Source organism: Malaya genurostris, chromosome 3 (assembly GCF_030247185.1).
Source record: "Malaya genurostris strain Urasoe2022 chromosome 3, Malgen_1.1, whole genome shotgun sequence".
Classification (NCBI taxonomy): Eukaryota; Metazoa; Arthropoda; class Insecta; order Diptera; family Culicidae; genus Malaya; species Malaya genurostris.
In genome coordinates, this window is record NC_080572.1 from 52561918 (window position 1) to 52577129 (window position 15212).

The following is a 15212-nucleotide window of genomic DNA, read 5'->3' on the forward strand; positions in this document are numbered from 1 at the left end:
TTATTGTAAGAATCACAGGATATGATGCAAAATTGTTTAATATCGTTCATACTGTAACTTGATATTTTCTCAAACATAAACAATTATTGTCATAGTTACGACGCTTCCAGCGATCAGACGCTTGTTGTTTTGCTTCAAAAGACTGAAACTGACAGTGAACCGAGCTCATCGAGGGGTCCTATTCAAATGATACATAAGAAATCGCAGACTACTCCATCTTGAGTTTATCTTTGGAAGAACCATCTACATTCGACCAGACCCTGTCAGTTTAGAGAGAAACCAGTCTTCAGTTCAGCTACGCCATCGCACGGCATCATATCATGTCAATTGTATGGGTGCGTAGTGCTCCTATTTTGGTGTGCGCGATTGACATTTCTCTCCTTTTAAGCAGAGTTGCCAATGTTCCACATTTATCAGGCATTTGCCAGATTTTTCTCATTTCGACAGACACTAATAAACCATTTTTTTGCCAGCTTTTGTTGATTTCACAAGACTTTCAAATTTTCAGCACTTGAAATGCCAGATTTTTCATTTATTTTTTAATAAACTCGGAACAAATGGTTCAAAATCGTCTAATAAGCAGAAAACAACGAAAATAATTACGCTACAGCATAATTACAAAGTTTCGCTCAAGTAGAATTGAACTTTACGTCGGTGTGAGGTTTGCTCACGTTGCTATGTACGAGATTTTAATTTACTAATGAGTCGAAGACGAGATGTTAACAAGCAAATGGACCTTATTTTTGTTAACATAGCTGATGCCAGATTTTGCCAGACTTTTTCTTCAGAAAAGGGCTTGATTTTCATCCCTATTCTGCATTTCGAATTTAAAAATTTGCATTCTCTAATTCGATCGATTGATGCTTTTGTAAGGAAAACTCGAATCGATCGAGCTACAGAATGCCAAATATCGAATTCGATCGAAACTATAGATAATTGAGGTGTTCTTTTTCTAGCACTTGGCATCTCTGCCCCTAAGACAAGACGAGACAGCTGGCTTCTTACTCTTAGGGCATGTTCAGGAGTGTTCCAGTTATAGATGCATAATTTATGTCAGTTTTAAAATTTAAATCTGGAATTTATAACAAGAAAAACTAGCAGCCCTAGCAGCGTTTTACTAGTGTTTCAAAAATACAAAAAATAGAACTGCTACGTATACTCCCAAGCAACCAGAAGTTCCACAATTACTTAAAAAGTCAACTTTCTTGCTGCTTAAAAGTACACGCGGAACTTTTGAGAACTTGAAAGTACAGATCAAGTTCCGCGTGAACTTTCTAGCTGCTTAAGGAAACACGTGGCAATTTTTGACAGTTCGAAGTACAGAACAAGTTCCGCGTGAACTTTTTCGCTGCATAGAAGCTGAACCATGTATTCTAGAAGCAGCTTAGAAGTTCGTTCCGCTGCGTCGCGCGAACTTTCAAGTGTGGATAATTACTTAAAAAATGGGCTGCTTAGAATGCTATTGATTAACTTTGAAAGCTGCTTAAGCCAAATCAGTCCCTTTTATCTCAACTTTTGGTTAGTTGGGCTAGTTTTTAATTTGAAAGTAGAACTGTTCGAATAAATAAAACTAGAACGGCTGGTTGGGGATACGTTTCAATTTTAATTCTATTATAGATCGCCCATATAAAACTTCCAGCTACTCAATTTGCTCTTACGATTTTTTTCTCTGCGTGTATATGTTTACGGGCATAGCACGCGTTTTTTTATAACGGCCAATAAGCCATCCATCAACATTCACTTTGAAGAGTAATTTCGAATGACTCGGCATTCGCTGAGAGTGAGTCATAATAGTTTTCTCTTTCGTCTGGTGTAAAATTTAATACTCTATTTTTCATAGCTCGCCTGAAATTTCTTTCGAAGGTGACAGGTGGCTTATAAGCCGTTATTAAAAAAAAATGCGTGGTATGCAATGGTTTGTTTATGTGCTGTCAGCTGATGCTGATAGCTGTCAAAAGATGAATTTGATTCATCGGTGGTTCAACCGTGTCGTCATCGTGTAAAACCTAATAATAACACACTTTAAAATTGAAATTATCTTTAAAAAATCTGGAAACACTGGTCATATCTAGTGCGTGCATCTTACTTTACCATATATCAGAATAAGATAATCTTATCGGGTAAAAAACAAAAAAGGTATTATTAAGCTGCTCAGATGATTTTATGTTGTCAGACGATTGCTGTTGAATTGTTGGAACCATGATTGACTACGTAGGAATAGTTTTTGCGGTTATTGTTGCTGGGGGTGGAATATTTGGCTATGTAAAAGCAGGTTTGTTTATCATACTATTTTAATATACGTTCATGTATCCTGGAAAATTTGGAAACAGGTTCAGTTCCCTCGTTAATAGCGGGGGTTTCATTCGGTTTGCTGCTTGGCGTGGGGGCGTATTTCAACTCTACTGAAAATCCAATTCCCTTGATCCAGATCATCATTCTAGTGCTGCTAATAGTAATGATGGGCTTCCGGTGGGCTCGCGGTCGCAATTTTATACCATCTGGACTTATTACTGTTTTGAGTGTAGCAGTACTGGTGTGGACTTGCGTGATGTATCGAGATCATTTACCTTTCGTCAGTACATCGGCTTTAACGGACTCGACAGATCAAACAGTTTAGTAACCTTGCGTAATTCCGCAAAATTCAGTTTCTGAATTAATATTGCAACGACTATGGTGCCGTTCTAAGCATAATTGCTAAGTTGGAAAAGGATTTCCTATATATATCTATATATATATATATATATATATATATATATATATATATATATATATATATATATATATATATATATATATATATATATATATATATATATATATATATATATATATATATATATATATATATATATATATATATATATATATATATATATATATATATATATATATATATATATATATATATATATTTGGGACAATTATGCTTGGAATGGTAGTATGATAGCATATAAAAACGAGAATCGCCAAGGAGTTTTACCTTACCACTCTTATTCTGTATTTCGAACGAAATATGTCACAAATATACTCATGGAAAAAACTGTATCCGTTAACAAACGGAGAAGAGGGAGCAATCTATTTTTTTTTAAATAAAACGTTCACTACGAAGGATGCTGAAAATTGTATTTATTGTAATTTAATCAGGAATATTAATAAAACTTATTGTCTTCTTCAATATCCTTTGATCATTGTAGCCAGATTCCAATTTTGCTTGACAAAGCAATGTTGATCCAACTGAACGCCGTCTGAGGTACAAAGTACTTGTGAATACTTTGGATCACTGCGACAATCACGGTACCAAAGAACCTCCATAACGCTTTTCACGAGTTCGTTGGTTTTCTGAAGATTTAATCCTGAATAAGCTGTTGGATTCTCCGAATATTCCCGTAGAAGAGGTAATGCTAAATGGGTTCCGTACCCCGTAGCTACTACGTTGCTAGTGTATGCACGTCCACGAAGATTGACATGTCCTAGAAATGGTTCCTCATCCTGAATGCCTCCTACTACCATATCAAGATAAAGCGGCTTGAAGTCACATCGGCGGTTGTACATCACCCGAGTCAGCCAGTTATAGAGGGATTTTGGTTTCAATTCGTTTTTATCAGCCAAACACATGTCATCGACACTATAATGAAAAAATTAGTAATGTTTTCTGTCGATGCAGAAATACGTACACTTTTTGGTCGATGTAACGTTTAATGAACTGAAAATCGGCGAAATCTCCTCCGATTCCGATAATCGTTTTGTCGTTGATTTTGTATACGCGATCAACGTCGTGGTAGCGCGCCAGAGAGCCATATGAAACCAATTTGTCGGCAGCAATAATCACTCCGTTCGCAAATTTTAAGCCGACCACAGATGTTCCAGTGTTGACTGGCGTGCTATAAAAAAAATTATGTCAACATGACTTGCACGTCTCAAGTATGAATATTAAAGGTTATAATTTTTTTTGTCTGCTGTTTTATCGATGGCTGAGACCGATTGCGGTCCATTTCGCCAATTAGAAATTTTTAGCTTAATCTTTCTACAGTAGCACATACTATGACCGTTGAGTTCCGAACTCGCCAGGAGTTACTATTCCATTCGATATATCTCCGCTTTTGATACCGGCACCTGGAAAATTGTAGAATGCTCCGGGACTCGGACCATTTCCCCAGAACGGTTCGGAATTTATCGCGGAAGCATACATGCTTACAAAAACTCACGACGTTTTTTTAACGATAGTGAAACAAATTCGTTCAAAGTTTGTAATTCACAAAAATACTAGAAATAATGTCTAGCAAAATGAGTTTACAATTCTTTGATGTTTTGGACTGTCAGTCGTGAAACACAGCGAACAACGATGATCACAAATTTAGTACAAAATGACTACACTCTTACCAACCGTTACCCAATTTTGGGTGAAAATTTACACAAAATAAACTGAAGTGCATCTCTCCAATTTTGGATAACGAGCAGAGATGCCAGATATTTGCATAAAAAATCTGTATTATGAATGTTAAATTTGTATTTATCTGTATTCATAACTAGATCGAAGTTTTACAATGAAATAATGCGGAAAGAATGTTATTGCAATATCTAATGGGTTTAGAATGAAAAATTCAATGAGTGTTAAATATTCATATCTCCATATCTAACGCTAAAACGACGAAATTAAATGTTTGTAAGTTTTCATCATCAATCTAAACTAGCACATTGTCACAAAGCAGAATTACTGGTAGCGACACCTGCCAATGAAAAATGGAACCAAGAAAAGGAAGTTAGTTGAAAATCATTTCTACCTATTTTTTGAGGAGAAATCACTTATTCTCGAGCTCTTCTATAAGCTACCCAAAATTAGGTCGATATCTACTCAAACTTTGACTTGATCGTAAAAAATAGGTAGCATGCTTTGTTATGGCATAACATTTGTACTAAACTTACAGTTTCCTAAATTTTGAGGTTATCAGTCGTTGCCCAAAATTGAGAAGATGCCACCCATCTGACACCGGTATGTGAGCACCAGCCATTTGAAAGTATACCGATTACGTTGAGCCCCTCGCGTTTCGAGCCCCAAACACTGCGATGTTTTGATACTCATCGCGACTCTCAAATTGTGAAAATTATCTCCACTTGATGTCCCAAACATTGACTGCTGTATTTTAGGTAAACCGACAAGTTATTGTGAAAGAGTCGAGCCAAAAATCACTTATTTCTGTGCACTAAACAAGGTAAACGCGTAAAACAAATGTATTACTGTTTGTTTGTTTACGTTGAAATCAGCTGATTTTGAAGTTTCGATTTTGATCTCATCAAGATGGCGTCGTGACAGGAGGCCGGAAGATGCACTTTAGTTGATTTTTGGGTAGGGTTTGACCCAAAATTAGGTTGCGGTTGGTAAGAGTGTACACTGAAAAACAGAGATGCCAAGTCTCGGTTGACTTTTCATTAGGGCGTATAAGTAAGTGACGGTTTCTCTTTAATCACTCTCTCTTTCGATTATTGAGCAATTTGACGTCTCAGTTACTCACATCAATGCAGAGTGCGCAGATCTATTCATATACGAAATTAGAATGTGTGCGAGCCGAAGTCAAAGTTTGGTGTGGGTTCAATTTTACACTGAGGTAAAACATTTTTGACTCATAATCATACACTGCGAAAAATGCATATAGAATTTCGTAAGCTATGAACTAATGAACCAAGTAGAAGACAGTGCCATTACGTGATATAGAGTTTCATGAACGATTTTATGTCTTTCTCAACTGTTCTCTTGGCATTGCAGTGTTTTTATTGCATATATGTCTTCAATAATTGGCACAATGCGGCTCGGCAAAATTCACTGGGTTATTTCGACATACTCACACTAGCATTAACCTTTCAACTGCTGAGAATAGCCACACCAACACATTCGCACGTGGATTGGACTATTGTGATGTGATTAAAATGATTTTCTTTGATATCACTATTCTGTTTGAAAGTCGAAAGTTTCGGGTATCATTTCATGCAAAGAGTTGAGTAATAAACGTGGAAACCGCTTGGTAATTAATAGAAGAGAAAGTAAACAAAGAGAAACTGTCACTTGCTTATACGCCCTTTTGAAAAATTAACCGAGAAGTGGTTTAATTGAAAACCACTTCCCGGTTCGAAAAAATCGTTTGAAGCCCACTTATACGCGGCTGGCAGATTTTTCTTCCAGACGACGGGTTATATCTGCCACAATTTTTTGACGACATTCTGCCAGAATTCCGGCAATGGCTGACAACAATGTCGTTTCCGACAAAGAATTTTGCCTAGCGGTTATTAATAATAGTGTTTCTGCCGGATTCTTGCCAAACGAAAACCGTTTTGTTTTGTAAAATATTTGAAAATGAATCGTCTCAATAATTTATGGGATTACGGTGATAACATATTAAACTTTTATAGCGATGTTTGATGGCATAAATTTATTTTCCTCAATTTTTTTCATATTTATTCTTTTTAGTTAGTTTTTCGCACAGAAGGTTAAAAAAGTTCATTATAGGGCCCAATGTAGAATGAACTTGTACTGATCTAGGCTATGTTTGATTGTTTTAGTAATTTTTAACCGAAATTAAGTGGCGGCAGACCAGAAGCAAGTAGATATCTACTTCAATGATCTTTGTCTTATGTTCATAACATTCGATATCAACATGTCCATGCTTAAGATTAAAATTTGATGACATATGATTGAGCCATTTGACGACAAACTTTACATTTATGCCCCAAACTTTTGAAGAACAAATGAAGCGTACTTGATATACTAGTGAGTCTAGAAACTTGAAATGTATTTAGAGATACACATTTTGAAAATGTGTCGATTTTCAGTGTAATGATGAAATTTCCATACAAATTTGGAATGTCATTACTATGAATAATGGACTTTCCTTTGTAAATGGAATCACCCAGAGTGAATCACTTCTTACCTGTGCAGCTGTCCGTGATGCAACGAATGAATGGTCGATTATTCGATTGACCTGGTGTAATCGTCCCCACTGCAGTTGTCATGACATGTTATGCGTGGATTTTTATAAACTCATTTGTATCCACACATCCGCCCTCTTGTGGAAGTGTGGAGCAAAGCCATGAATTTTCCTACCTATACCTATTGTATTTGACAGAATGATCGTACCAGTGGACCGAAAGGCATTGTACACAATAATACATTTCTGATATACATTTCCCGTGCACATATAACGGGTTTTCTCAAAGGTACCGTGGCTACAGTTAAAAAATTTGTTACTTGATTATCTGGATAATTATTTGATTATTCGATATTACGACATCCCTAATTTTGTCGTCTACTTTCGATCGTTGTCTCCACTGTTCATCGGCCGCTTGAAATTATGATTAAATAACTCTAACTTTAAAAAAGTGTAGCAAAGCCATGAATTTTCCTTTCATCAATAAAAAGTAATACCTATTGTATTTGACAGAATGATCGTACCAGTGGACCGAAAGGCACTGTGCACAATAATACATTTCTGATATACATTTCACGTGTTATCCAAAGAAGTTAATCTCATGCACATATAACGGGTTTTCTCAAAGGTACCGTGGCTGCAGTTCAAAAATTTGCAACATAAGGGCATGTTTAGGAGTGTTTTAGTACTAGATGCATAATTTATGTCAGTTTTAAAATTTAAATCTAGAAATTATAACAAAATAAACTGGCAGCCCCAGCAGCGTTTTATCTGTGTTTCAAATACAGAAAAAATGGAACGGCAGCGTATACCAGTTTTAAATTTGACAGTAGAACCGACGACACGACCAGGCACTCCGAAGAAAAATCAGCATTAAAACTGTTCGCTAACGATTCACCGCCAGTTACCACAAATCTAGCGACCCCTTGTAAATGATAAAAATAATCTTCTCGAGCAACACTGTTTAAGTTGCTATGGACTAGTTACCAAGGAACCCCAAAACAAATAAACATGTTTTGAAAGCGGTGGAATAGTTCTATTAGTGTTAAACTTTGTCCAAATTAAGCAGAAATGCATTTAAATGAACTCGATTTTCGGAATTTAATCGAAACTATGGATGAAACCAACGAACGAGGACAATGATCTGCTTCCAGCGATTCATCCGTACACTTCAACTGCTAGCTTTTCTGGGCAGTAGGATTCGGTGTAATATGCCGGTGTCAAAATTGTTTTGTGTCGGTTGATTGCGCAGCAGTGGAAACAGTATTTCACTTTGTTGGCCACTATTCGAGGATTACTAGTGGAATTCCACGAAGAAATCATTTTACCGTACGTTATGCAGGTACCGCAGAGCACTAGCCTCGCTCAGCTCGTTGTCGGTCATTTCCATGTCTTCCTTCTCACACAACGGTTTCAAGTCAAGACCTGAATTTTGAACTTGGCTTTATAAAGGACATAACTCATACTCCTCAATTTTTACATTCCGCTCGAGTCAGTTAAATCCATTAAAATGTTCCGTAATATAATAACCGATCTGAAATTTATTTTGTTTACATTCATCTTGCCTTCGATATGCAGTAACCAAGGTTATGGTGACTGTTATTCAAAATCAATAAATATATCAACTTGTGCTGCCAGTTTAAAAAAATTCACTAGCGTTTTCGATTTGACATTTCCAGTTACTGAGGGGTAGTTAAATTTACGATACAGTTTTGATAGACGAGTGGCAGGTCGTGTCGTCGGTAGAACTGTTCGAATAAAGAAAACTGAAACGGTTTGCTGGGGATACGTTTGTTTCAGTTTCAGTTAGGGCATATTCAGGAGTGTTCTAGTTCTAGATGCATAATTTATGTCAGTTTTAAAATTTAAATATAGAAATTTTAACAAAATAATCTGGCAGCCCCAGCAGCGTTTTATCTGTGTTTCAAATATAGAAAAAATAGAACGGCAGCGTATACCAGTTTTAAATTTGACAGTAGAACTGGTCGAATTAATAAAACTAAAACGGATTGCTGGAGATACGTTTGTTTCAGTTTCTTTTTCATTATAGACCACCCATATGAATCTTGCAGCTGCTGAATTTGCTCTTAAGCAGCCCTTACACGTGACAATATTATTGTCAATCCAAAGTATTGTCAATACCGTCAATCCAATCGACTTGGTAACTTGAGTCCGCATTTTTCGAACAAATCAAGCGTTTGAAGCTTCAAATATTGCAACTGAACATTGAAACATTGAGAGAAGAGTTCATTGCACATATTTGACAGTTTCTTCTCTGGAGAGAAAGTATTGTCGGATTGATGAGCAGTTTTGATTTTTTGACAATATTTTCGTCAATCCAATGAAGTTTCCATTACACGATCAAAAGTATTGTCAATACTCCTTGTATTGACAATAATATTGTCTCGTGTAAGGGCTGCTTTATATTATAGACCATACATATGAACCTTGCAGCTGCTGAATTTGGTCTTAGTATAAGAACTTGTTTGATTCTTCGACCGTTAACCGACAACAGGACAAAGTGAAAAGCGATACATTAACAATTTGTTTTTCACAATGTCACATACGACTCTTATCGTATAAACAGCTGCATACTACCATATATTAAATAAACATAGATTTCCCACTGTACGGTGACACTAACAGCACCTCTAGTGAGAAACGGGTGTATTTTTCCATTAGCTACTGTCATAAATCAAATAAACATAGATTTCCCAGTGTAATAGTAATGTAGGTGAGCAACCTGTGACACAAAAAACGCTGTCTGGTGGAGAATGGGTGCGTAAATGCTCCTAAAATGCATGCATGAAGTTGCCGGCGCGTTTAACACAACCGCAGTAGCTAATGGAAAAAAGTACACCCGTTTCTCGCTAGAGGTGCTGTTAGTGTCACCGTACACTGGGAAATCTATGTTTATTTGATTTATGCTAGTGTGGCTGTGTTAAATGCGCAGGCAACTTTCACTTCACTCGATTTTCACCAATGCTGGTAACAAAATAAGGGCCACTGCTTCACTTTACCAAAAAAAAAGTAATGACCGAGGACTGCGTTCTTTCCTCACAAAATGAGCAGCGATGTTCCACCTAGATATAATAGTTTATTTTTATCTGAATATTTTTGAATGTTTCTTCTTTCTTGTCCGTTTGCTTCATTATATTAAACACTTCATTTTATAGCATTTATTAATATTACATTACTCTCGATATAAAAAGAACTATTATCCGTCATCTCAACACGACTTAATTTGTTAGTGTTCTTCTTTGTATATTTATTTCACAATTTTGTTTTGTTATTTCGACTCTGATTATTATTAAAAACTCTAGAGGTTTACGTTTTCGATTTCAATCTGATTCTGATTTGAGGCCGAAATTGGGTGTAACTTGGGTCCGAAAAATTGTCCTATACGTTGTTGCCTTTAGCATTCGCCATGATCCGAATTAATGCTCTTTGATTTTATTTGTTTTCTTTTTAATTACATAGTGCAGAAAACGAATATCTTGGAGAGGGTTAGACCAACATTCAATAGCTTCAAAAGACTAAAAATATCAATAAACTTTCGTTCGATAGCGGAAAAAGGTTTAAATTTTGTTATGCACATAACAATAATCTACAACTAAAAAAAAAGAAGAAAAAAAAAACACTGAAAACAAATTCGCAACATGTTTCACAGGTATAAAATTCTTTGATGTAATCTGGAATTTTGTACATCTGAATCGAAAATCGTCCCACGATTTAGTTTTGAAATTTATATACGTTCTAATAAGATCAGTTTGCATAAATGACGCTTAACTTTACATTTCTGATAAACTGCTCTTCTACTTTCTATTGAAGGTTGCTTCTTGTTTAATGGTTTGCTTCTGTTCAAACGGATTTGAACTTAATTGAAATTTGCTCTGCTTAGATTGTGACTTGATTTGACTACTAAATCCATCGCAGCTCCCATTCCGTCTAGGTTGTCTGCTTGTCTCATCACTGATCGTCGTCAAACGACACTCCTAATACGTGTTAGAATCACGTTACTGTATGCTCTTATCATATCCATGGTAAAATATTAGTTATTTCTTGAAGGTGATAAAACGTGCATAAACTTGTGAAAAACATAAATCCTCACACATTGGATTTCTTACGTCGATATTAGCTGAAAGGAAAAGCAATTATTTTCAACATTCACTGTAAAATTATGCAGGAAAATAAGCATGTACATACAGATTTGACTGTTGCCTTAATGAAATCTTTTTTATGCGACAGATCATGGTCCGGATACTTGGCGTACACCTTTTTACACACCGTTTTCATGGTGATTTCTTCTAGATTGGCTTCCTCAAGGATCTCTTTGAGAAATTCTTTGATATCATCCTCCTGATAAATTTAAATTTGAAGAAAAACATGCGTTTTCATAAATTAGATCCACTAAATGCTATAAAAATACTTACACTGGGAGGTGCTGCAGAATCCTTTTCATTCACTTCCTTGCTCTTTGTTTCCTCTTTGTCGGTCTTTTTCAGAGGCTTCTCATCCTCTTCGGATTCGTTTTCTCCAAGCTCCTGCTCCTCGTCGTCCTCTTCTTCGGCGGAACTTTGTTCGCGTTTTGATTTCTTGGTTGGCATTTCTCGTTTTGGCCTACCTCTACCTGTGTCATGTAAAGTAAAAATTTGTTAGTTTACTAAACTGGATTGGCATAGTTACTAAATATCAACCCTTGCCTTTTGTGGGGGACGCATTCTTCGCCTTGTTATTATCCGCGGGTTTACTGCTTTTGACGGGGGATTTTTTCGGAACTCTCTCGCTGTCCTCACTTTCTGCCAGCGAATCTTCTTCTTCTTCGCTCTCGGTATCAGCCTTTCGCTTGCGACCACGACCTTTGGTCGCAACAGCCACTCGCCCAGCTGGGCGTCCCCGGCCCCGTGCGACCGGTTTTGCTTTCTTCTTCTTAGGTTCATCCTGTCACAGAATATTGCATTGGATAAGTATCGGAAACGAACATATATTCGAACAACTTACATCGCTGAAATCATCATCGCTTGGACTCGGGTCGGAATCTTCTTCTTCACTAGACTGTTTACGGCGATTTCTTGCTGAAACACGACTTCCACGAGCTGGAGCACGAGTAGACCTCCGTTTCCCGGCATCAGAATCAGAGCCAGCTGATGGATTGTACTGTTTCAACGTAAAAGATTATTTATTATTCAAATAAAGTCGCGTTTTTGCTTTCAATGATCAACCACTACTCACGTCAGATCCACTGTCGGAATCGTTGCGACGACGCCCCCTTGGTTTCACTACCCGCTCTTCATCTTCGGAACTGGTGTAATCTACATATAAGGAATTATCTACAATTATCGAACAGAAGCATATTTAGGTATTCTGATAAAGTTAAGAATAGGAATTTTATGTTAGTAAAAAATCGGAAAATCGATTAAACGGTTTCAATGGTAAAGCTGGTAAGTTGCAGATCTCATACCTTGATAACCTCGCCCAGCAGTAGCTCGTTTTGGTCTACCACCAGACCCTTTGGAAGTCTCACGACCTCTACCAGAGGAAGCTGTCGGACGTTTGGTCGGTTTCTTCTTTTCGTCTTCGCTGGCTTCCTCCTCCTCTTCAGCACCGTCATCTGCTTCCTCTTCGTCAATATCTTCTTCTGGTAGCTCTTCATCTCCGTCTGGTTGAAGCAAGAATTTAAAGATACGATCAGCAAGCTCCTCTTTGGATCCCTTAATGTCCAACTCCAGGATTTCGGCTGTTTGAGCAAGTTTTTTCATATCCAACTTCTCGGCTGCTTGCAATCGCTTCTTGTACTCATCTGAGTCGGCATCAAACTCGAAACCGTCAAATTTTTTAATATTTTTCTTCATGAACGGAGCTTTGCCCTCTTTTTCAAAGATGAACACATGCAAAGTTTGTAATGTCTCCATCTTGCTCTTGGCGATGTTTGCGTCGATCAGAGCGATGGCTCCAAGCGGTTTACCGGTTGGAATAGTTTTTTTTTCGCCATTTTTTGCGGCAGGTTTTTGTTCTGGCTTTGACTTCTCTTTAACAACAGTCGCTTCTTTGTTAGCCACCTTCGCCGACTTCGATTTGGCCTGATCATCCGCCTCATCTTCCTCGTCTTCTAACTCCTCTTCTTCATCTTCGGCTTCTTCTGCCTCACCATCCTCTTCTTCGGCAACATTTCTATCATCTGTTGCGTTTTTGGACTTGAGTTTGTCTTCGGCTGAAATATTATCAGTAAATCAATCACTTATATATTAGACATTTTTATGAAACTGCGTAAGTAAGAACAATATAGACGATAGTTTGTGACTTGTACTGTTGATGCAAATAACCGCAGCATACAAGATCATTTATGAAATAGAAATTTATTTATATTGGAATTGTTCTAAATTCTGAATAATGTTCTCACTGCGTTTCCCTCATATGTTCAGCTTTGATATTATTCGTTATAACGTGAATTCACTGTAATGAAAGTTACTTTATCTCTAAACAACTAGTCACATTATTTCACTTGAAATCTGTACTAATTCCGAATATAGATGCTAAATTTCAGAATTCAATTTCCAAAATATAGTTCATTGCTACTCACTCTTATCGTCAGCAGATGCAGTTTCCTTTCCACTGGCTTCGCCGTTGCCGTCTTCAATATCGTCGGTTTTCTTTTTATCGATGGCACCAGCTTCTACCTTGGAATCTTCCTTGTCAATGGGGCTAGTCGCTTTCTTTTCCTCACGATCTTCAGCCTATCAACAAAAAAAAGGTAAATATGCGTGAGACTGGAAGAACTGTCGTCTGATGAAAACGCTAGCATTAACGAAATATAGTAATCTTCTTGTTGGGTGTTTAGTTTTACTGATGGAAATACAGTATTTTGAGAAGACGGTATTCATGGTGAGCCCCAACCGTAAGCAGGCTTGACTCACTGAACGGAAAACAACACATACATCGTGCCGCGTGCCGCTGCAATGCATTGGTTGTAGATTCTCTGTACCTTATAAACAGAGTAGAAACACGAAAATAATCCACGACACAAACTCTCACACATTCACACCAGGAGATGAAAGTGTAATCACGCGTTTTTCCCGTTTTTACTAGTTCAAAAAGAGCAGATGAACGTATCACGCTTCTAATGAAAATAATTTTTCATAATTTAAATATTATTATTAACTCTCATTCAAACCGCAAAATATAAGTCAGTTGCTTTACACACGGGAATATGTGAAAAGCAATCACTAAAAACAAACACAACGCCATCAGGAAAAGATGCGCATCGGATATTTTTTTCAAAATCACGAAAACATCACTTTGGTACTGTGTACTTCGGCAAGAATTACTTGAAACTGTTCACTGGAGCTTACATTATTCACAGAATTTTAAACAAGTTTTTAAGTACCGCAAAAACGTACCATTTTTGTTGAATTTTTCTCTTTATCGGCGTTTGCCGACATGTTAGCAAAATATCAAACTTGAAGAATTCGAATTAGGCTTGCCAGATAGCACAAACATTGAAAGACACAAGGCGGGATACACACAGAAGCGAGATAATCGTAAAGGCGGGCATATAATTATCCCCAGTGAGCAATCCAACCTTGTACGAAAAAAGACTGACGGGAGTCTTTCGTTGGTCCATAGCCATCTGACATTCCAAGTAACAATTCGAATGCCTTATGGTTCTGATTATAATTTATGAGAGTTTTATAATTGATTCTTCAATCACTAAAAATTTTAATTTTAACTATAATAGTTGCCTCATTTGACAAGTAATAGAATAGTTTTACAATGCTTCTATAAAACCTTTTACTCGGACTAACAACTGAACTAAAAATAACATATGCAAAAGTTTTGACGAAATAGAAGCGATTCATACAAAAAATGACTATGAATCACAAAACTTTAGTTTTATGAATCATGAAGACTTTCTCAAAAACCGCATTTATTTCAAGACGACAAGTTATAATTCTTACTTGCTTACTGAATGTATAGATTTTTACCAAGTCCCTACTGGGCCGCCATGTTTTTGTGACCATCATCTTTTTCGCAAAGACGAAAACAGCGAAGAAGTATGTAAACATAAATAAAAATTTGTTGATGCTAAATATCTGTGATTTATTGAAACAAAGTTGATTTTTATATGTTTGATTATGAATGTGATATCGTTATGAAACGTGCCAAATTGCAATACTGACTTTCACAATCGATGAAGTGTTGTATTTGTTTACTTTGCTCTCACTGACTTGCTAGCTTTGAAGGCCCCGATGGACCGAGATGTTGGTTACGATAGCACTGGCTAGAGAGCCTTATTGT

At 36.8% G+C, this 15212-nt stretch overlaps 2 protein-coding genes across 3 annotated transcripts; both read right to left on the minus strand.

Annotated features, from left to right (window-relative positions):
• Window positions 1-3106: 3106 nt before the first annotated feature.
• Window positions 3107-4343, minus strand: LOC131437959 (proteasome subunit beta type-4). The gene is made up of 3 exons (XM_058607666.1): window positions 4041-4343; window positions 3675-3881; window positions 3107-3625 (listed from the first exon to the last, which is right to left on the minus strand). The coding sequence occupies exons 1-3, from the start codon at window positions 4187-4189 to the stop codon at window positions 3172-3174; spliced, it is 810 nt and encodes a 269-aa protein (XP_058463649.1). The 5' UTR covers window positions 4190-4343; the 3' UTR covers window positions 3107-3171.
• A 5651-nt stretch (window positions 4344-9994) lies between these two features.
• Window positions 9995-14386, minus strand: LOC131435974 (protein DEK). 2 transcript variants are annotated; one of them, XM_058604296.1, is made up of 9 exons: window positions 14315-14386; window positions 13498-13651; window positions 12379-13128; window positions 12150-12229; window positions 11919-12074; window positions 11621-11858; window positions 11351-11547; window positions 11124-11276; window positions 9995-11055 (listed from the first exon to the last, which is right to left on the minus strand). In XM_058604296.1, exons 1-9 carry the CDS (start codon window positions 14354-14356, stop codon window positions 11041-11043), a joined length of 1785 nt encoding a protein of 594 aa, XP_058460279.1. In that variant the 5' UTR covers window positions 14357-14386; the 3' UTR covers window positions 9995-11040. The 2 variants fall into 2 exon arrangements, with proteins under 2 accessions (XP_058460279.1, XP_058460278.1); XM_058604295.1 differs by having other exon boundaries at window positions 12150-12247.
• Window positions 14387-15212: the final 826 nt, after the last annotated feature.

Excerpts from the sequence above, each read along its gene's own strand:
- LOC131437959 (XM_058607666.1), bottom strand. The coding sequence starts at position 4,189 with ATGTATGCTTCCGCGATAAATTCCGAACCGTTCTGGGGAAATGGTCCG. Across the intron at positions 3,882-4,040 it reads TTCGGAACTCAACGGTCATA|CACGCCAGTCAACACTGGAA; the intron begins GTATGTGCTACT and ends TTTTTTTTATAG. Across the intron at positions 3,626-3,674 it reads CGTTACATCGACCAAAAAGT|TGTCGATGACATGTGTTTGG; the intron begins GTACGTATTTCT and ends TTTTCATTATAG.
- LOC131435974 (XM_058604295.1), bottom strand. The coding sequence starts at position 14,356 with ATGTCGGCAAACGCCGATAAAGAGAAAAATTCAACAAAAATG. Across the intron at positions 13,129-13,497 it reads TGCATCTGCTGACGATAAGA|CCGAAGACAAACTCAAGTCC; the intron begins GTGAGTAGCAAT and ends ATAATATTTCAG. Across the intron at positions 11,548-11,620 it reads GAATGCGTCCCCCACAAAAG|GTAGAGGTAGGCCAAAACGA; the intron begins GCAAGGGTTGAT and ends TACATGACACAG.